The sequence below is a fragment of the Cyrtonyx montezumae genome, unplaced genomic scaffold (genome assembly GCF_038088225.1).
Source record: "Cyrtonyx montezumae isolate F1298 unplaced genomic scaffold, pur_monq_1.0 scaffold_8, whole genome shotgun sequence".
In the NCBI taxonomy this organism is placed as follows: Eukaryota; Metazoa; Chordata; class Aves; order Galliformes; family Odontophoridae; genus Cyrtonyx; species Cyrtonyx montezumae.
The window spans coordinates 81,221,419-81,244,096 of record NW_027072089.1 but is presented as its reverse complement, the minus strand read 5'-3'; the positions used below and the strand labels follow the sequence as shown (position 1 = coordinate 81,244,096).

The following is a 22,678-nucleotide window of genomic DNA, read 5'->3' as shown; positions in this document are numbered from 1 at the left end:
GCAACATCTCCATTACAGGTGGTATCTTTAAAAATTATTCTTCCATCTAGCATAATCTGGATCAACATACATTCACCCAGGTCAAAATAATTTTCACTCTTAGCAACATCTTACTAGTTCTGAGTAGAGAAGAAACACTTCACCTTTTACGCTATTAAAATTGAAGCAAAATCATTAGGGAGTAAGTAGTCATCTTGATTTTCAGTATCTGCTGTCTGCTGTAATGATGATGGTGTGCTGACATGCTGCTCACATTCCTTACATGGCTTGCGGAAGGAGTCACAATCACAGGAATGAAGAATAGACATTGGTATAAAACTCTGTTAGAATTTAGACTTCCAGTTTTGTTCATGTTGCCAACCCAACATCCTGCCGCGGTGTCTTTGCTATTGTCACCTTCTGCTGTTTAATAGAGTAACTGAAGACCAGGCAAAGTAATTTCTTTGGGTTTCTTTCTCACGCTTTAATGTTCAAAGCTCCTGACAGACTTCTCATAGCAATGTATGGGGGATCTGTAAGGTGCTTTCACATAACGAAGTGAGACTTTCTCTCCGTGGGCTGTGGGCTGTCTGTGAATTGCTCAAGAGATGCCAGTTGATGGTGTCCTTCCCAGGGCCCCCTTCTCCTGCCCCAGGGAATTTCACCTCTCCTGCAGCCTCGCTCCTGAATGACTCCCTCAAGATGGGGCTACCATAGATGAACTGCTCCCACAGTAACAATCTTAACCAGCTTCTGTGTTTTCAAACTGCAGTTCTGGGTTGTTTTCCTACAAGCTGATGCTGAGTATCTGTGGGAGTGCAATGCTTACACGTTGCAGATATCACTTGTTCGCATGCACAGAGGACAGGTGTATGCAACAAGCAAACCCTCTGCTACCTTGAATCAGAAGTCCTTTTTTATGTTGGGTCTGAGGTTCAACTACATGCTCTGGTACACATGGAAAATATGAAGGAGGGAGGAAAAAATATATTGTGGTTACCAAATTTACTTTAGGCCAGATGAGTCGATGGACCTCTTATCCAACACAAGACTAGAAATAACTGCATTAAACACAGTTAATGCATGAGAGGGTGTGTCTTGAGTATGCATTTCATCACCTTGTTCATAGCAAATCTGTGTAAATAGAGCCATTACATTTAGAAGCAGCATGTCATTTTCCTGCCTTGTGGCTAATCCGCCATCAAGGATATGCTGTGCCAGTCTTTGTGCAAATTAGAGAGTGTTTAATTGAAATACATTTGGAGTAACTGAAAACCTTAAAAAGTTGTGCTAGATTTTTTTCAATGTTAAAGTCTACTGCTGTCTGTTAGTATTGCCAGAATAATAGTTAACTAAGAGTTTCTTTCAAATATCAATATGTATGCATATGTTAGTGTAGATATGTATGTTACATCTACACTGGAAAAAAAAGACCCTAATGTGACCGTGAATTGCTAACTCTGAACAAAAATGAAGGTTTCCCAGACAAATCTGTCACTGATGTACCTGGCTCTTAAGGTGCCTGGCAGGATCAGGCCTTGTTTGTACTGGAATTGTAGCACCACACTCTTTTGTTCTGCACTGAGGGCACTGAGCTGTCAGGGTGCCAAGCTCAAACCAGGTCTCAGCCCACAGCTGTGGCATGGAAGCACTACCCTAAGGCAGCCATAAAACATAGCATTAAGTGCAAGATGCCCATGGCTTTGGCCATGCAGAAACTGTCATTATAGGAAGCTTCAGGCTATAAGAGGAAAGTAAAACAGACCGACCGTACAGACATCTTGACTGAAAGGAACATCCAGCGAGGGCCCATGACATGGCTCTTTAGGTTGCTATCTCATTCCTCTCCAAAACAAAACAACAAGTTTATTTTCCATATTCTTACTGGAGTTTGAGGGTGAATTAGAGGTCTACGTGATCCCCACCTTGGAATCATTGATTGCGTCAGACATCAGTACCTGTATGTTTATGCAGCTATGCCAATGCACCTGTGTTGTGAGGAGCTCTGTGTGGTGGGCACTTGCTGAGCCAAAGAGTTGAGATGAATAGCACCCACACTGATTTGCCTATAATGGAGTGGAAAAGAAAAATGTTCAGGTTTTGTTGCAGGTATTTTCATGGGGTATTAAATTGGTGGATTAGTTGCAAACAGCAGTACTGATAAAGTCTCCTGTCCATCTTGATGGTTGGGCCTTTCTATTAAAATGACACATAAATAACCTATTATGTCCCCCACCCATGGAAATTCAAATGCACCTGTCAACTTGATAAAGCACTTGCCTGGAGGGAAGCATTGTTTACATTTTCACTCCATTCTTCAGAAAAAGTGAGATTCTAATTATTTTTCCCACTGTAAATTAATGCTGACTATGATGGTTAGCATATCTCTGTATTGTTATATCTATGCAAAAGTTAAATAATAGAACTGATCCATCATGTATTATGCAATGTGCATTTTTATGACAGGCTTCCCTCTGATCTTATTATGCCTTTCTTCATAAATACTTACTTTTTCCCCCAGCAGCTGGGGGAATCTTTGTTGACTGCTGGTTCAGAAGTTGAAATCTGTCCTGTATGAAAAGGAAAATGCAACGTACATGTTTATCGGATGCTGAACTCCGCTATCTTCCAAGGACAGAAAAATAAGGATATAAAAATGCACTCCTTTAATAATGATTCATTATAACAGACAATTGGTCACAGTGCACTAAACCATTTCTCTCCAAACCAAGCACATCAAATTTAATACTATAACACAATTGTTTCTGGGTATGTTACACGGTTACATTTGATTCAGGAAGGGCAAAACAGTTGAGGTGAAATCAAATGTGAACTAAATCTTTCTTCCAAACATAAAATCACACCACACGTTTGACCAAGACTTGAACTATAAATCATTTGGTAGAGTTCCAAGCAAGTTTTGTTTTTTCTGGTAATACCTTTTTCGTGTGTGCTTCATGAATCCTGCTTAAATGAAGGCAGAACTGCTGAAATACCACAAAGGAGGCTGCTTTTTAAATACTTGTGACTGTGCTACACGTGTGAAATATTATTGTCAGAAGAATTTTTGCTATCTGGTTTCTTAACTTGAGCAGGGAAGAAGACATTGCTTAGAGGCTCTTGGTATGCTCAGACAGCCCCAGGAGACAACCTGATCTTGCAAGTTTTCTGACAAGTTTTGCAGACCCAACTGGTTTGCATACCCCGTTGAAGGCTTATGCAAACTGCCCTGAACCTTTGACCCTTTATCTGCTTGCTACAGTGGGATTCTGCATTTCCAGAAAAGCAATTACAATGTTTGTGATATCTAAAATATAAAACCCTGGTGCAGAAAGATGAAGAAGTAAGCTCTCAACAAGAAAATGCCTTTGCAGCTGAGGCAGTTTTGGAGGTTTGGCTGAGCTTGAAGCTGGTATTCTGGCCTTGTGATGGAGAAGAAAAGAGACTTGGGAGGAGGATGAGTTGTAGCGAGAGGGGAGTACCAGTTTTGACTGCAAGACCAAGCTTCTTCCTTGAACTGAACTTTCTCTCTTTTTCATGATCTTTTCCCCTTCTTTTCTCCAATGAAACCAGCATTTGTTTTACTGCTATGACCCATCAAACTTTTACATAAATAGGCCAGGTTCTTACATTGTACTGTTCTTGCTGTCTGGAAGATGGTTGCAAAACTGTTTTTCTCCAGTTTTTCTCCATGAGCTAACTCTGTAGTGATGTCAGCATGAAAACAGTTAATTACTGGTGATTATGCTGAAAAACAGATAAGATGAGTTTGGGACAGTTAAAGAAAATGGCTATACAAATGCACTAGTACATACTGCTTTGATCTTGCCATAGTTGTTATCTCCTTGATCCCTGGGCAGCCCATTTCTACCTGTTTGTACAGCAGCTAGAGCAATGGGGTCACAGTAGGAGCAAGAGTTTCTGTATGTCTCTGAATTTGTCTCTGTTTGCTAATAATAAATATCTGTGTTCCAGTAGTCAGTGTTCCCATTAGAATTACTTAAAGATCAGAAAAAAATGACTGTATTTCTAAGCAGAAGGCAATCACCTTTCACAGATTAGCGTTTATTTTTTACTAAATATGTTGAAGTTTGGTTCCCACTTTCATCTACTTCTTAGTCTGTTTTCATCTTAAAAAGAGAGCTGTGTCTGAGAAGGCAAATTAAGAACATTATTTTTATTGTTAGAAAAAGATTAAAGTGTATTAGAAAAAATCCTAATAATTTTGCTACTGTTAGGAAATTATTAAAAAAAAAAGTTTTAAAATTGGAATTGGTCAGGTATCCAACAAAACTCGCCCTTCATAGGAGCAGACTTCACACTGTGCTCTGTCTTACTGACACAAGGACATCAAGTCCTGCTGCCTTCACAGGAGGATATTTCATGAAGCTGGGGAAGATGCAGCTAGAAGCAAGCTGTACTATGTATTTAAATTGTAAATTCTCAGCTGATTTGCTGCTCGTGTTTTGTAGCTGCCAGGAACAGATCAGTCCATCTGAAATAAGTCACAGGTTTGTTTAAGAATTCTCATACCCACACACGTGTTTGTCTTGCATGTGATCTTGGACATGGTGAGTGAAAGCTGTGAACAGAGGCTTAATTCTTTTAACTACCTTACTCTGAGTTTAATCTGTCTCAGACAGTAAAGGTTGAAAATAAAATGTCCATTGCAAATACGTTAATTGACAAACCCATCTCCTTTGTTTTCTGTTTACAGATTCTTTTTAAGCCACATTGTTTTCCTACAGATCTATCAGGGTGAGGTCTTTGTTTCACAAATTTTTGCAGAATTTCTTCTCTGAGGAAATTTTATCCCATAAGATGAACTGTATTGTCAGTCTATCTACTATTTGTTGTTTCTGGTGTATATTTGGTCACCAAAGTCATATAGTATTTTTTTCTGCTTTCTGACTGCATTACATCTGTAAACAGATGAGTAATGAAAAACAAATGTTGATGAGCAGATAATGAATAACAGACACTCTTATTTACACAGATATGCCCTTGTATGCATTAAAATCTTGACTTCCATCGGGAAAATAGCTTTTCCTAAAGACTCATATATATAAAATCCTGTCTGTCTGAAGTTACTGAAGATGCTTTCTTAAGTAACTGATTCCAGCATCCCATATAAATTTGGGAAATGAGGCGTGGAGAGAGATTTCTCTTATCCATCTGAACCAAACCCATTCTGGGCTTGGAGTACAGCAGGATTCTATAGAATAGAAAGGGAATGTATTTTATCCCCTTTCCTTAGGGCAAATCAATGGACAAAGGCACTGCTATATGCGAGGAAATGCAAGAAAGCTGTGGCCTTTAATTTTCACTCATCTTTTTCTCAGACAAAGCTTTTGCTGAATTGAGTATCAGTTTTCCTTTACTTAATACCTGAGATTACATTTTTTCCCCAAATTTATTGCTGTTTGAACAAGTCTGTTTATGCATTTGTATATTATTTGTAGATAGTTCAAACGTTGAGAATTTAAACGATGTGAGATTTAGATTGGAAACAATGGGATGGTGAGCAGCAGACTGCATGAGCAATGGGCGCACTGTGGCTAAAAAATGTGTGAATGTTCACTGTGATGTCTCAGCACAGGAGATCAAAACTGTCCCCTGGAAAAGATCTGCATCACTGTTCATTTGGACATGTCCAGAAACATGACGCTATCACAGTTCAAAAACAACAACACAATTCCTCTGCTGTTTTCTAGCGTTATAATGCTAAGCAGCTTGCCATAAATCTCTTCTGCAATTTCTCCTCAGTCATTTACAAAGAGGTTATTCTCTGTATATGGTTATTTTCATCATTCAGTCTGCCCATGTCCGTTTATTAAATAAATCAGGGAAGACTGTTAACGGCAATGCTTCAGGCATTCATAATTTGACTGAAATAAACAATTCCCAGATACTATTGGTCCATTATGTTGGTCCATTATATTCATAAATAGAAAGGTTTAGAAACAAGTTATCTGTCTGCAGAGTTACTACAGACAGTCGTAGGTGGGGATATCACACCACTCTGCTTCAAAGGCTCTGTAGGCGGAAGGGTGAAGGACAGGCTGCTAGCAATGTGCACATGCCGGGCATCAGCCCTTTGCCAGCAGGAGACTAAAGACCTTCATTAACTCAAGACATTTGCACACTTCACTGTAGTCCCAGGCGTGACAGCACACGCCGTTGTCACACTAAAATACACTGTGTACCTATACAGTATATGTACCTATACACTGTGTACAAACTCACACATGCATTTATTTGTACATGCATATAAGGATTAAATACAGAGGGGACTGGTGGAACTGATTGTGACTTCTGCATGATGATATACTTTTTTTTTGTCAGTTGATTGGGCCCTTCTACTTGTGCTTTCTTTATTTTGGACATTTATTTGAACCAAGTTTATGTTCACTTTATTAAGTCCCTCATCCCTACTGGGATGACTTGGAATTCTTTTTTTCCACTGCTATAACCAATTCAATGTAAAGTTCAGAGTCACTGAGGGTGCTTTTGCATATAAATGTGTATATAAAATAGTTGTTCTTTCCCCAGAGTTGAGAGGTTTTTTGCAAAAGTCAGCAAGGGAGTTTGCAGTGCTTACGGGTGCTGAGCTTCCCTCGAAGGCAGATGGTAGCCAGCTTTTGTTTTCTAAGTTGTAGAGCTCAGATGGTCTAACAGAGATTGTCTTCAGGACAACAATTCCCATATTTACAACCTTTACCGCAGAAAATGCTCTTACCATGCTTATGAAAGTTATTTAAAGTGAATACAGCATCCTCCACTTTTGATGTTTTCTTTTTTTCCCCTATAATTTCATCACTTTTGCTCTTTTTCTTGAAGCTAGCAACTTTTTTGCTAATTGTTTGTCACAATGAGCTTGCAGTTCTGCCCATTCTTGGCTGGTTGGTTTGGTCCGTATTGTTCATTTTATGCCTTTCGTTTGAATGCTTTCAAACATTTTTCACACATTTTGCAATGCATGAAGCTGGAATTGATTCACGTTATATTGTTAGTAATAACACTGCAAGCAGTTTAGAATCAGCCCCGATCGTAGTGTTTCAACACACATGGTTGCATGTATTTCTTAAATTTTTAAGAATTTTTTGAATGATAAAATATTTTCTAAGACACTGAATGTCAGCATTCTTCACATTCTTGCTGTAGGTCAGTAAATCAGAGGAATTCTTTTTTCTTTTTTTCTTTTTTTCCTTTTTTTCTTTTTTTCTTTTTCTTTTTTTTTTTTTTTTTGCAGAGTCTATCAGACAATAGAAAACCTCTTTGTAACTTTATCACTCTAGCACAATATTTTCTGCCCCGTGACCTTGGTTGTATTAATATGAATCAGTTGACTATCGTGACATCGTATGTGATGTAAACATACTTCTATTGATGGATTGTTTGTTATTTAATATGTTAGAGTCTCCTATTTCAATAACATTATTTCTATGCGCTTGGTGTGGCAAAATATTCAGAAAAATACATTCATGTTTATATCTACAAATACGTTTTTGTCTTTTGCTCTAGGTTATGTACTGTAACTTCCAAAAGGTGATATAATTAACCTTTGTGTAAGGTACATGTTCCATTCCTTTAAGAGTCTTCGTATTTTTACGTCACACTGTACGTTAAAGAAGTAGTGACTGAAATCACTGTTGTCAAGGAAAAATGTCTTAAAATTATTAATAAGACTTTAACCCACATGAGACTTACTAAATCATCTGATCTGACCTAAATTTATGACCCTTCTTCCCAATTCTTTCTTTTGCATATTTGCACAAAGACGGGAGGATGGAAAGAAACCAATACAATAGATTGGTAAAAACTGTATGTTTGCATTAAAGCTATGTAACTTTTTGAGATAAATTAAGCAAATAATCTATAAGAGCATTCACATCAGACCTTATTTCAAGCTGAACTATTATAAAGCGATTAACAGCCTCACACTCCTGCTTTAATTGTTATGTTGGGAAATATTCAGCATTTCAACCTGTTCTGGCCTGCCTCTTTTATCATTGAATTAACATCTTTAATGTGTTTTTCTGCTGAAAGACGAATTTCATTTAAGGATTACTGTACACTGCTCTGGCATTTTGTGGTTTCTTGTCAGCCCTTGTGAATCTAGATCATAGCGAACTTCAGTTCCTCTGACATGTCCTATATGCACAGTCTCTTGACTAGCCTGTCTCTGTGGATTTATTAACTCATATTGTATTCCTGTAGAAATGAATGGACATTTTTGATTAACTTAATGACAGAGATTTCAGATGACAGCAGAGTTTACTTTTGGAGCTTACTGCAGGTTATGTGGGCCACCGCAGCTCCCTAGAGACCTATCACTTCACAGAAACACATTGTGAAAGTTTCAAGGCAGCAGACATCTGCTGCCAAATATTTTAGGATGGTGCTAGTGAGAGAGAATTTGAGCAGTCCTTCAGATCCAGGATGTCTAAATCCACTCAGTGTCATGGTGTCTGTTCTTTCCTTTCCTGAAGTTGGTTTTGGGTCATTATATGCTGATTCGTATTGTAGACCTTGTCAGTTTTGGTGATGCTTTTCATCCTAAGGTGTCTGATGATCAGGTTGCGCTTTTAGGGAGGAGGGAGTGTGCAAGTCAGTAGTATTAAGTTCTAATCACGTGAACATCCTTTGAAGGAGCTCTTGAAGGAGATCCTTGCCCTGACAAAGCAAAGATTTACTCAGGAATTAAGGTTTGAGAAACTTGGAGTTGTCTTCCATATGAAGTCTTTTTTCCCACAAGCTGTGGAGTGACTGTTCCTGAAGCCACTTGTCTCTGCTCCAGCCAAAGCTTTCTGTGAGCTCTCCCCAGCAGAAGTTGCCTTGCTGCTTTCATTAGAGCATTGGCTGCTTTGACTCTTACAGAGCATATGTGTGCTCTTGCTTTCATAACTCACCTAAAAACAGTCCTCTTCTAAGGCAGTTGCTCAGAGTAGCTGCTTGTATATCAGGGTTGTGGTACTGGCATTCAGTGTTAGTTATGGGATTCCTCATAATCACATAATTGTAGGGGTTGGAAGGGACCTCTGGTATTCATCTAGTCCAACCCCTCAGCAAAAGCAGGTTCCCTACAGTGAGTTTTACATTAAAGCATCCAGGTGGGTTTTAAATATCTCTCAAGAAGGAGAATCCACAACTTCTCTAGGCCACCTATTCCAATGCTCTTAACTCCTGAACATCACGTTCAAAGAAAAGTTCCAGTTTGTGTTCATTACACCTTGTTCTGCCACTGGGCACTGTTGAAAATTGCCTGGCCCCATTCACTTGACTCCTGCTCTTTATATCTTTAGAAGCATTGATAAGATCCCCCTTCAATTTTCTCATCTCCAGGATGAACAGTGTCTGTAAGAACAGGTGAGGAAATGTGAACTGGAACACACACAAAAAAAAGAGCTAAACTGTGGTTTTCCCTAGTGGGGGAAATGAAATTGCATCTTGTGATTTTGAGATCTCCTGGAAGAATCCGAGCTCATTCTTTCAACAACGACAGAAAATAACAACAAAACAGAACTAAGCAGGAGGTTTTAATAATTGCTATTTTAAACTAGAAATTTCCTATCACTGGCTTCACAGGTGAGTTCTAGTTACCTCAGCCAGCAAAAGACTTATTTCCTCTGCATAAAGTAGAAGTGATTAGGAAAAGCATGCTGGTGTACTATGAGGATATAACTACATCTTACTAATCCCTTCCTACCCTAAATAGGAATGGCATCTCATGGGAAAAATGAGTTATGCAAAGGTCTTGCAAAAGTGAAGGGTTAAAACACTTGCAGCTGAGTGGGAGTATAAAAAGTAATGCTTGTCATCATCAGCTCTAGTTAAGGATAAGAGTATGTGTGCTCTGTTGCAGATGAAGTCTCAAGTTCTGCCCAGTCTATGTAAAGAATTAACATGACAATGCTTAAATGGAAGCTCTGACTGACACAAGAAGGTACAAAAGCTAGCAAGCAAATGCTTTTATAGTGAAACAGGAAACTTGGTAACTGTGTCAATAAATTGCTTTCTGCAACACACTGAAATGCACCTTATTTACTCTGCCTCATCTACAGTTCAGTGAGCAGCACAAGGTTATTTTAATACTATCCAGAGATCAGAGACTAAAAAGTGCTTGTGGGTAGAGGCACAAAGGCTTCTCAAACAGAGAGAAATACAAATACTCGTTCACAAAATTCTTAGTAAGTTTTTTTTCTTTTTTTAATCAGCATTGCCATTTTATTGTTTAACCTACCCTGCTTGATCTCCCTACTTTTGGTTAATACGGGAGTCAATTACAGCTTCATCTGTGCAGAATTAACTTTATAGAATATACACCAGGGATTTGTCTATCTCCTCTATTTAGATCTATGTCATAAAAAATATGTAGTAGAGAACCGTGTGCAAGCACTGCATATGGTACAGGCTTTGCAGATTTATTGTAAAATCATTTTAAATCGGTTAAGCTCTTGCCAGAAGTTAATTAAATATGTTCCTTTGGTGGGGGGTGGGGGACTGTGTGTGTGTGTTTATGGGGGGGCCTTCTGTCTCACTAGGTGGCAGTGTATGATTACATCTGGAAGGACCATGGCAGCCACTCTGGTGTCTCCAGCTGTGACCTCCAGCCCCAGGATGCGATCTGCAACTCAAGAGGTACCACCGTTCATGTGTCAGTGTACACTGTGCACCTCAGCGGCTTCCAGCAGCTCTACAGACAATTCCTCCGGCTGCCTGATGGGGCTGTCATTGAGGTAGGTCCATGCAGATTTCTTATGTGCAGATTTTGAAGGCAAAGGCGTGGATTTGAGAAGTAGGTCAATGTCAAATCAGGAAAATAGATCTGCCTGACCCTTCGTGCATAGGAAGACTTCCCTTCTAAAAACGGTAGTGAAACAGTGAGTTAATGCATGTACTGAGCAAAGTAAAAATTTAGTATACTTTTCAAAGGAATTTGAGGGAAATCATGTTAGATACACATTGAAACTACACACACAGATTTTTAAAATAAATATTATTGCTAAAATCCCCATAGGCTTTCTCTACAGAAATTATTGTATATAAATATGCAGTGTAATTACTGTGCACATTTACTATACAACTAGAGCTATAGGTATTCCCTTAGTTTTTTCCTCAGATGCATAGAGTTGAAACCCAGATATCATATGACGTAGTGTCATCTTACAATTTTTAGACTGAATCCTGGATGTTCTCATGTTCTGGGGAATGCTGCAAGCAGCCTGTGTACTAAAATGTGTTCAAGGACAGCATTTAAAAAGTTGTTTTCCATTGCCTATTTTGTAGGCCGCATTTTGTTCATTGCAATGACTTTTAGTTCAATTTCTTATAAGAGGCATATTGCATAGTTGCCTTTGGTCTTGAGTTGAGAGCACTTTAAAACAAGACACGGACATCTAAGAGAAAGAAAAATGAAATAAAAATACTTTACCTACCCAATTCTTTACCTAAGGACTGGAAAGCATCATAGTAAGGGTCTGCTTACCACAGAAAACAAACACAAATAATGTTGAAATAGAGTTTTCAGTTGCTTGCTTCAAAACTGAAGGTTCAAATATGTCTTTCCAGAATGAGGAAAACACTGATTCTGCTCTTTGGTTAATGTTTAAAGGCTGTTTTCTTCATTTAAATGTTTTATTATTAAAGCCTTTGCCCTACTTGCCTTTTTAAAGAAAATTTAATTTAAAGGACACTGTCCTGAAGTAATAATTCTCTGCCCGGGGAAGTTGTGATTCACCAGAGTGAAGACACCAAAGTTTTAGAGCTGGCCAAAGAAAACAAGAGAAGGCATGTGGCCTACATAAAGCAGAAATTAATTAACACAAAGAAACTTGCAAATCCAGGTCCATGCCTGAGTCTGTTACCAAAGCTCCTCTTACAAGGCGTTGCTCAGATTTTTGTTTTCAGGTCAACAATACAGCCCCATGCCTACTTCCCACCTGTTAGAAGCAGTAGCTCTATGCAGAATGTTTTGGGTTTTTTTCCTAATTTAGTTCTTCTCAGCTTTTTAGACATCAGGTTTCATTCACTTTCCATGAGGCTGTGGTAGGAAGGGTTTCAAACACCTGAGGTCTGTTGATTCTGTTCATTAATCCTTTCTGTATTTCTGAAAGAGGGGAAATGCATTTTCATATAATTTAATTTTGGCTTCCTGGGTGAGCTTTCCAGAAACCTCCAGCCTCTGAACGGATGCTGGTCTGTACCTACAAAGTGAGTGCTGCATAGTGTGAATGGCTCAAGCCACTCCTGCATAGTTATCCTGCAGCATACCACAACTGTCTTTGCCCCAAAATCTGTAGGTCTGTGTCAAATTCCAGTATAATTCTACATTTGTGTGTTTTGTGGGTCACAATTTTCTTATTTGGTCCAAGGTTAGGTACATTCTATAAGTTAACGAATTTTAAGACAATACACTCACTAGTGAGAATTAGCTTCCATTTGTACACAGAGGAAATTTGAAAGGTCTCACATCTTCCGTATTCCCTCAAAATCTCTATGGGTAAAGTTCCATTTTCTCTCTTGTATGAGAGAAAGGGCCATAGCAAGGACAAAACAGGAAAACCCCATTGTGGGTCTGTTATGCAGCAAATGTACCCAAGTCTTGCCAGTTTCTACTGTTTCACCTCAGGAACAAGGTTTCTGTTTGTGTGTTAGTTTGTCTCTGCTGTGACTAGATGAGCACCAGTGCTTAAGGAGTGTTAGAAAATCTGTTGGCAGCTAAAAAGTTGCATTGAAACCCCAAGTATATCTTATAAGCGTATAAGGAATGAAGATTAAAAATGACCTTTTGAAATAATGAGTCTGATCTGCTATTTTTTTTTCTGCATCCAACTACTTCATGCACAAACTTCTTCATTCTGAAACTTTGCAGGTAGTCAGTTATTCATTACCAATTTCTTTGTATTTATTTGCATCATCCCTTAGAGTACTCCCTTCCAGGAATTTTCTTCTCTAATCCATTTACAGAACATAATATTATCCATTTTCTGCCAGAAAGGGTACAGTACCTCACAAGAAGAAGCACATTCCCCTTTTGTTCTTTATTCCCCTCCTCACCCTGCCAGCAGCAGTTTAGGAGGGAAGTTTCTTCTTCCACAGTGAAAAGGACATAGATTGTCACTTATTCTCTCCCTGCCTGATGAGTGACAGCTGCCTTTCCTCTTTCTTTATGATCAACAAGCCTATTTCTTCCTAACAGAGATCAGATATCTGTGCAAAGTACCCTCTTGGGACTGTAGGGACATGGCCTGTATCAAGTGATGGTTTGTGACAACAGTGACTTGACCTGCCTTTGCATATACATCTACCTCATCTGTAGATCTACAGAGTCCACTGAGTACAAAAACCCCAACCAATTTCCAATTCTTTTTTTTCTCTCTTGTAAGTTATTGTACTATAGTATAAATGCAGGATACAAAGAGTAGTTCCACAGCACATAGAAACTTGGGGTTGCATGAACTTTCTTCCTGTAAAAAGATCGTGATTTTTATTACAGCAAGCCACTGAAGGTGAAAATATAGCTATTTTAGTGTAAATTCCTGTTTGTTTGTCAACTTCTTTTAAGACATTCTGAAGACAGCAAAATGAAAAGGCAATGGCTTTTGAATTTCAATGACATTATGGAATTATACATGAAAGACCTGTAACACCTCTTCTTAATTACTACTGGGGCCTCATTAATTTAGACATTTTGGGACTAGCATCCTTCCACCAGATGTATTATGCTTTGTGTCATTGCCGTATGGTGGTTATTTGGTATTGGTAAGTCTTCTTCAGAAGTAGTGCATTTATTTTAATACTACGAGAAAAGGAGCAATTGGGCAGAAAACAACACAAATAATTTTAAAAGCTAAGTGCAAATGTGGACATTGTTAAAAGTATGAGCCATAATTTTTTAGCATTCAGCTGACTGAGGTGTGCATGCAGGCCAGTGAACTTGGGCTTATGAGGGTGGCAGTACCTCTCTTCAAGCACTCTGAAATGAGAACATATTTAGATCGCTAGGGCAAATTCTCCCTCAAATTCATGCGTCCAAATCCTATCGACTTCTATATCAATGTCTCAAACTGATCTTTCAATATCTGCAGATATTCTTTGACAGATGTAGAAGGAATTTTGAATAATTTTGCTTCAGTGCAAGGAATTGGTACAAGGCTGCTTGTTAAGAATTTACAACTTGTTTCTACTTCAGTGAAAACAAGATTTTCTTCTAGCTTTAATTCAGCAAATAACTTAAATGTGAACTTCACTTAAGCCAAGAAGTCAGAATTTGCTCACTTTAACATTGCTCTCACTTTTTTACAGTAAGCAAGCTATGAAGTGCTATGTACAGGAGTACACTATGCAGGAATAAATAGCTATCTATGCAATAACATCTTTAAAATATGTATGTCCTTCTGGGGATAGTACTCCCATTAAAAATGTAACTTTACTAGTATATAAAATATATAAATATATTGTTGGATAGGAAAAGTGGTTTTATAGGTTTCATACACACAAGGCAAAAATAGCTGTTTTAAAAGGAACATTAAGTACAAGGTGACAAGTATAAATTGCTGTAGAAACATTAAATAAAAAGATTTTTTTTAAGTGTGCAGCATAAAAATTATAGAGGTTAAACATGTAAGTGCAGTCCTTTTATCAGAAGCATTGTAAAACTCCAAGAATTCCCATGCAATAAAACCCATTTTCTGTTTTACCTATAATATATTCTCCTTTATAGTATTCAATTTAGATGTTGGCCAACCAAGAAATGACCTTCCCCAAATAAATCACTTTTCATGCTTTCCCTCATTCATTAATGCTATAATATTGTAATATACAGGAAATTGTTGAATTTTAGCATTTAAAATGTATTTGAAACCCATGAACAGAGAAGTTAATAATAGTGATAAGTGTTTGCTGTCTACATGGTGATAACACAAACTCAGTGATTTTTATCTCGACTTTTGCTGACTGGAGTTGATTTCTTATTAAAAGGTCAAAGATAAGTGACTTTAACTCAGCAAAAAAAAAATCAGTTTCTTATTATAGGCCTAGTAAAGCTCAGCATTGTAGAGAAACTTTCTGTATGGTACGATTTTATCTATCAAATAAATCTGCACAAATGTCAGGGATTCATCCAATTTAAACTTCCTGGATAAAAGAGGTCTGCTTTCCCTAATTACTTGAAAAGTACCTAGCAGTAATAGGATAAGACAGCATAGGTGACTAACCAATTACTTAGTTTAAGCTATTTACATCAATCCACATGCTATAAATTATGTCTAAACTCTCTTGCTTTTCTGGAAAAGTGAATAAAATCATATAAGTTTATTTTGAATACAAGATCAGATATGGTATGCTGAGTGACACTTAAAAAGAATGAAACAGTAACTGTAGCTTATTTTCTGAAGCAATCTTGACACTAATGCTAAATTACAGCTTGGAAACATCTAGCATTTTTACCTTTATGAGAAAAGGCTTTTTACATATTTAACGTAATTCTAGGGAAAATATACTGGAATTATGTATAAAGATATGTACACTGTAACCAAAGGGCATTTATATTCCCCAGTAGAATACTTACAACAATTTTATTGCCATTTGGTGTCATTTTCTAACAGATATAAAATACAGCCAGTAAACAAACTAGACTTTAGATTTAAGTTGACAGCTGTTCCTTTAGAAGCAATATTCTGATATTTAATCTTAAGAATATGGAATATTTTACAATTGTTTGAACAAACTATACTTTTAGCATGTGAAGGACTGCGTGTTTTTATATACAGTTCTTGGATCTGATAATGACACTAAAAAACAACCTTAGAATAATCTACAGATTTGTCGCTCCCACATACTCCCTGGGCAAATCAACAAATTGCCTCATGTTTTATTCTTAATTCCACAAATTCTTTTTATATACTCAATGTTACTATGAATATTGAGGCCTATTTTTTTCCTGTGTGTGCATAAGGCATACTGTCGACTCTGATGGAGTTTATGTATGCATCTGAGTGCAGATTTTTCTGGCTCTAACTTCATTAAGGGTATAAATTGGCCAAGTTGACCACAAAATCCCCACACACTGTTTTCATAAGGAGTTTCAACGCAGCAGTCACTGGAGATTTATGGAGAAGAGAAAGAACGAGGATTGCTCTAGCTCAGTGACTGAACCTGATATATTACCTAATGGCAACATTGTCAAATGGCTTCATCATGTCAGCAGACCCTGCGGAGGGTGGAGGAAGGATCTGGCTTTTCCATACCATAAACTGGATAAACCAAGGTGGGCTGTGAAGCATCTGATTGTAGGGAAGACTGGACAAAGGAGATCCTTTGGTGCAAATTGCTTCACATTTGTTGGCTTCGGCAGCATCATGCCAAGTCATTTGTAAAGTCAGCCTGTCCACATTGAGTTAGTTTCCTGGAGATCCCTGTACAAGTAGAAATTAGCAGCAAAGGTTTACCCCAGGCTGTGGAGCAAGAGTGATTCCACCCATATAAGTGCATCACCTGTGCTCGTGCTGCTGGGTTGGATGAGCTTTGCCATGTGCTGCCTGGCCAACAGAGATTTACTCTTGTTCTCTTGAAACCAATTAATATTTTGCACCTGTGTTCAACAGGACGATGATCACTACTGTTCTATAGTAATGCTCACTGAAATTCAGTTGGTAATCATACATGGTAAAAGTCAGGAAAGGGATACTCCCATTGGCATAGACAAGCAAATTTGTACAGCTTATAAATTTACAACCTTTCAGTTGAGGATCACTACTGAAATCCTAGTTCCTCTGCAAATAAGATGTTTTATGTTATCTTTACCTGTATATATTTCTCCTTTAATGATGTAATTCAACAAAAGATAATCAATTCTGACATAAAATATTTGTTCAGGTGTCCCTTTCCATTCCAATGAAAAGATAAGAACGGTGAGAAAAGTTTATATTCTTTTCTCTTAAATTGATCAAATTCATCTTGCACATGACATATCAGTTCTGTCCCCAAATGGAACCAGTCTGTTGTACCAAGCCTCCGTGCTGGCTGAGACAACCTATTGCAATGGTTGAAAAGGATGCACAGACTTCATCTCACCTGAGAAATTACATCTGAAGATGTGCTGTTTTGAGTTATTTACCCTTTCAAAGATAAAATTGAGTCATTTTCTCGGTGTTTTTTGTTTGTTTTAGCGAATTGAGTTATAATCTTAAATGCAAACTGTGGTTTAATACTTTATCAGCTACTGTCAAGAGTATACTGCTTCATGCAGCAGGAAGAAAATGCAGGAGGCAGCACGTGGTCATTTCTCCCCTTTCTGATAGCCTTCAAATCCCAGGTTTCATGTACTTCACACTGCAGAAACCCACATAGCCGCAGGGAACAAGATGTATTTCCACCAAGTCCTGTGTACCTGTGGTTGCAATTGTGGTCCAACAGATCAAGCAGGAGAGCGATGAGACAGGTCCACCACTCGCTCTCAGCAGGATGCACAGGCTTTCAGATAACCAGCAAATGACAAAAAATACCTACACTGCAGTATCACACCTTTGTTCTGTGTGTGTATCTGCAGTTTTAAATCATTCTGGCTTCTTTACCACTGGCCGAGAGCGCAGGGTGAGGAAGGGTTTCAATACCTAGCTAACATACACAGAGATATTTTATGGGTGTGGATATTTACATTTGTGGGGCCTGGGGAGTTACAGCTCTTTTAGTCAAAAATTCACAAAAGACGTGAGAGCAACTTCTGCCAAAACACATCCATTATGTCTGAACAAACACTCATGGGAAAAATGTTGTCGTATCACTGCAGTTGTGTTACATAGCAAACATTAGTGCTGATAATTAAAGGGTACATTCAAGCTTGTGTTTTCTATTTAAACTGTTCCCTTTCGGTTCCAGTACACTTTAACACCTATATTTGCTGTACTTTCAGTGATTTTCTGAGTGGCTTTATTCTGTGAAAGTACAGTCTCTGATTACTGCACAATGTGTTTTATATTCTTAAATGCTTGTAATGTTCCACGTGATTTTGAAATGTAGTTTTATCCGAATCAGCAGTAAAATATCTAAAGTCAAAGGATAATTGCCAAAACAGCATTAACTTCTTTTACCTGAATAAAATATAACCTTTGAAAAAGTACCTTGCAGCTACACAGATCGACAAAATGCATCAATTATATTTTTGCTCAGTTTATAATTACACTGCAGTGAAAGCACAGTGAACTTTCCTACACAGTTGATTAACCATAAGGTTACTGCTATTAAGCCACTTTCAGAAACAACAGCTTGCACTGTAATTTAATAACAAAACTCTAAAAATCTGACATCTATACAAGCTTCAATTTAAAGTACACAAGTGAACAGCAGAACCTCAAGTACAGCAAAGGGTTCCTTGTCACTTTGGACAGGCATGTAAGGTATAGGAATTTGTAGGAAGGTTCCAACATCTGGGTAACTAGAACAAAATCTCCAGGATAATTTGATATTTTTGTAGTACTTTCTGAAAATATTGCAACTAGAAAAATAGTGCTGTTTCTGCTGTATCACTGATGAAACGTGTCCCCTTTTTTCCTCTGTGTTCTTAACATTGTATTTTGCAGAAACACTCTGTGAAGCCCTGCCAGCTGCTGTATTTCTGTCTGATCTGTCCTAAAGTTCATTATACCACGAGAGAAACACACTAGAACAGTCTAACCCTGGACAACCTCTTAATGGAACAGAATAATAGTAAAAATATAGTGGGATGTGTGCTGGTTAATGATACCTAGTTAAGAAGACAGAGCAGCCTATTATTAGTCCTATTGACAGAACAAGGGGAAATGATTTCATACTAAAAGAGAGGAGATTTAGGTTGGTTGTAAAGAACAAGTGTTTTACAGTAGGGCTGATGAAGCACTGGAACAGTTTGCTCAGATATGTGGAGTATGCCCCATCCCCGGAGGCATTCAAGGTCAGGCTTGATGGGGCTCTGAGCACCCTGATGTAGTTGTAGGTGTCCCTGTTCATTGTAAGAGAGTTGGACTAGATGGGCTTTAAGGGTCTCAAATTATTCTATCATTCTACGATTAATTAAATTTGCTTTACAATGTAGGATGCACAAGACTGCTCCCATGTTCAATCACAATTTTTTGTGCGAGTGGAGGGTGTCCCCTACTTTCCCTGTATCACACGTTTCCAGAGGTAGCAGCACTTCTCAGCTTTCCAGGCTGTCAAACACAGAAAGAAAACAAACAAACAAACAAAAAATTAAGATTCTCTATCAGTGGGATAACAGAAGTACATAAAAATGCAATAAAATTTTGAGATTACTCCTGTATATAAACCAGTGCTTCTGTTATTACAACTGTGTTAAAGCAGGTTGAAAACTGTAACATTCATTTTAAAATTACTGTATTACTGGAGCAATCTGCTTTTTTTCTGTGGTAGAATGTGAGTAACAACAGATAGACAGAGCTGAGGACCTACTACTTCTCAGTTTTGGGAATTTGATTTTGTCTCACATTCATCTGAACAAAACCTCTCATCCATGGGCACTCCATGAAGAGAATAGGAGCAGAGCCAGGGCACTCTTGTGAAAAATGCCACCCACATGACACAAGCTGGGGATCTGACATGTGATGTGGTAACTGCAAACAAGCTGAGCTGGAGCTGAGGCAATGTCTTGGTTTTATAACCAATTTCCAGTTCTATAACACATCATTTCTTCCTCATGGCCACGTTTTTTTTTTTCTTTGAAGGACTATTCTTTATTCATTAAAATCTTCTCTGTGTGTCAAGAACGTCATAAGAAATTATTAAAAGCAACAGGCGTAAAGATCCTCATTCTACTGTTTTACTAAAGTGCTTAGTGTCTGAGAAAAATTAGGTGAATTCACATTTCACATGTGTTTAAATTGCTAATCTCACGGCTGTATCTGTATTAGTGAATACATTTGCAGTAACATTTACTTTATAATATTTTGGCAGAACTGTTATAAAAATTGTTATGAGGCCTAGGAGTGGAACTGAACCATGAAAGCTAAATTGTAAGCTGCTGTAAAGCTGGGTTATTAGTATGACAGAATAAAATTTCACACACACAAGAGCTTCTAAGTTGCAATATTTTGAGAGCAAGAAGAAAGGGGTGGGGAAGTGTGATCAAAGTCATCTCTGTTCGTTCTGATACTTCACTGAACGCTGCCATATTAATGTGTTGGTTTTGTCTGTTCTGTTTCTCAGGCATTTGGTGATATTCCTGGAATAAGTCTTTTGGGTAATGAAGTGAGCACAGCCCAGGAGCACATAAGCGAAACGGACAGTGTGCTGCATACATCTTCACACATCGAGCTGAGGGAGAGGAAAAAGAGTACAGCTAAAGGTATTATTCTCAATTTCTGTACCTAGTGAAAAATGATGCTGATACTTAAATGCAAAACTATAGGATGTATAGGAAGCAGGCCATTAGAAAAGAGTTTCTTTTGGAAGCAGGAGGGTGCACTTGGTTAGAAGGAAATTTCATAGCTACATTTTTCTTTGGGCCTTCCTCCTTATGTGGTATCATCAGTCTGTCACAAAAGTTCTGGAGGGCTGAGGAGCTGCCATTCCTTACCCAAACCCGGCTGCACTTTCCTCTCTGACCCTCAGTACAAGCAGTCTAGAGCAATCTGTCTGGAGCAAGGACCAGCATTGCAAGTATGCTGCACACAAACATAAATAAGGACCATGTAGACATGGCACTGAGGGACATAAGTTAGTGGACATAGTAGCGATGGGTTGATGGTTGGATTAGATGGTCTTAGAGGTCTTTTCCAACCTTAATGATTTTGTGATTCTAAAGCATGTGCTGCAGTGCTCCCCGTCTCTTAGACATGCACTGCACTTTGCATCCTGGGCTGAGAAGCACTGATGCTTTCTGGTGTTTACACAGGTTTGTGTAAACTGGAGATTGCCCACATATGTCGAATTGTCCAGTGAAGTTGGTGCTGATAAAAGTGTTAGTTTACAAAGAATTATGTAACACACTCAGCATCTCTAGACGTCACTGTTAAAGCAAGGTACAACTTTCCTCTCTCTTTCTTTAGCATGGTCTCAGTGAAGCCATACATAGTACTGAGTTCTATCAGTGCAAGTTTTCTAACGCTCTCGGGGGCAAAGTTTGGCTGAAAGCACATAGCTACTTTTAAATCCATGCTAATCTTACCTGCTGACAGAGAAACCTTGAGAAGTTCATGTAAGGCAAAGTTTTTCAAAGTAAAGTAGATGAACTTTGTTCATGCACCACTCTTGTTGGGGTAATTGTAACCCATGTATTTATATCATGCCTTTCTCATTTTTTTTTCTTTGTAATCTTCAGGAAATCCAGTTACTTCTGACAAGAAATAATTCCGGAAAGACTGTATAGTCCACTGAGTTGTTTACAACCTCATTCACATCCATGGTACAATTACTGTCTGACAGGATTTACAGTTCTGATGTCCATACATCTCTGCATACAGCATTATCCTGCAAATTCATGGTCTGTTGCTCTTCTATGGCTTCAACAAACATTTCAGTGTGAGGAGCTCACTAGAGCAGATCAAGGATCTGATATAATTACTGTGTGTGAGTTTTTCCCTTCCAAACATTCCCAGATTTCTCAGGTTTTCTTGTACCTGCCTTCTCCTCTAACACTGGGAAAAATATTACTGATTTGTCTTTCATTTCATGAATCAGATGGCCAGCATTTTCAGTAACTGTTCAAAGCACAGCAAGTAATTGCAAGGATGCAAAGATGCCCAGAAGAGGAACAATGATGGCTTCATGCCATGAAAAACCACCAGTTCTGAAGGCAAATCCCAGCAGGCTGCAAATTTTACATGATCCTAGAGGAAATCAGCTTGCTAGGATCTTAATGTTGGTCAGACCTCCTTCTCTGGGAGCTACGGTATCTGAAAACAACCTGAAGATCATCCTTCTGCTTTTTTTAGTGTGCTAAAGTATTGCTCATTAGTTTGAACCTGTTATTGCCTAGTCTATTTGGTTTCATACAAATGCATAAGAAATTAAGCCCATGCCCAAAAGGCAAGGATGCACAGGACAGCAGCTGGAGAAGGTGGGAAGGCAAACAGAAGTGAGAAAAGTGAATTTTTTCTTCTCAGGTCATAAAAGTCAGCAGCAAATGCAGAAACAGAGGGCAGGCAGGCCCTGGCGCTTGGTCTTTTCTGTGCTGGAATCCTTTTTGTCCTGGAAATGCAGACAGAAAAGGGAAGACTGTCATCTTCCTGAAATTTTGAATCATTCATGTAGAACACTTATTCAATTAACAGCAGTGATATTTTTCTAAAAAGTATGCTTTTCTGATGTTCCTTTGTTCATACTGACAAGTTAAAACTCTTTACAGATGCACTTGCCTCTATATAATCTTTCCTGATGTCTTGAACATTTTTGATTAATTTTGATACGTAAACCTATGATTTATGTCCCCCCCAAATTATCATTAAATTGTACTACATGCAACCTGGAAATTTAAATGTCAATCCTGAAAGTGGTTTATCTTTGGTTTTGAAATATAATGATATAGTTTCCATTTTTTTCTTCTTCTAATTGATTTGTGTGCATAAATGTGTGTTTGTATGTGTAATGTCAGGACAGGAATGGTGATAAAGTCTTCTGAATATCTGTAAGCTGCAATGTAATTTTGGTGATTTCTCTTGCATCACATATCACTTGGATAGCTACTCTCTCGAATTGCAGGAATAAA

At 38.2% G+C, this 22,678-nt stretch overlaps 1 protein-coding gene across 1 annotated transcript in view; it reads left to right on the top strand.

Moving 5' to 3' along the window:
• LOC136058885 (uncharacterized) overlaps nucleotides 1–21,321 on the top strand; it is an 83,025-nt gene extending 61,704 nt beyond the window's left edge. The window contains exons 8-10 of the mRNA XM_065752669.1: nucleotides 10,524–10,718; nucleotides 20,179–20,317; nucleotides 21,293–21,321. Coding sequence (XP_065608741.1) covers nucleotides 10,524–10,718; nucleotides 20,179–20,317; nucleotides 21,293–21,321 — 363 coding nt within the window. The remainder of the gene's footprint in view (nucleotides 1–10,523; nucleotides 10,719–20,178; nucleotides 20,318–21,292) is intronic.
• The last annotated feature ends 1,357 nt before the right edge of the window (nucleotides 21,322–22,678 follow it).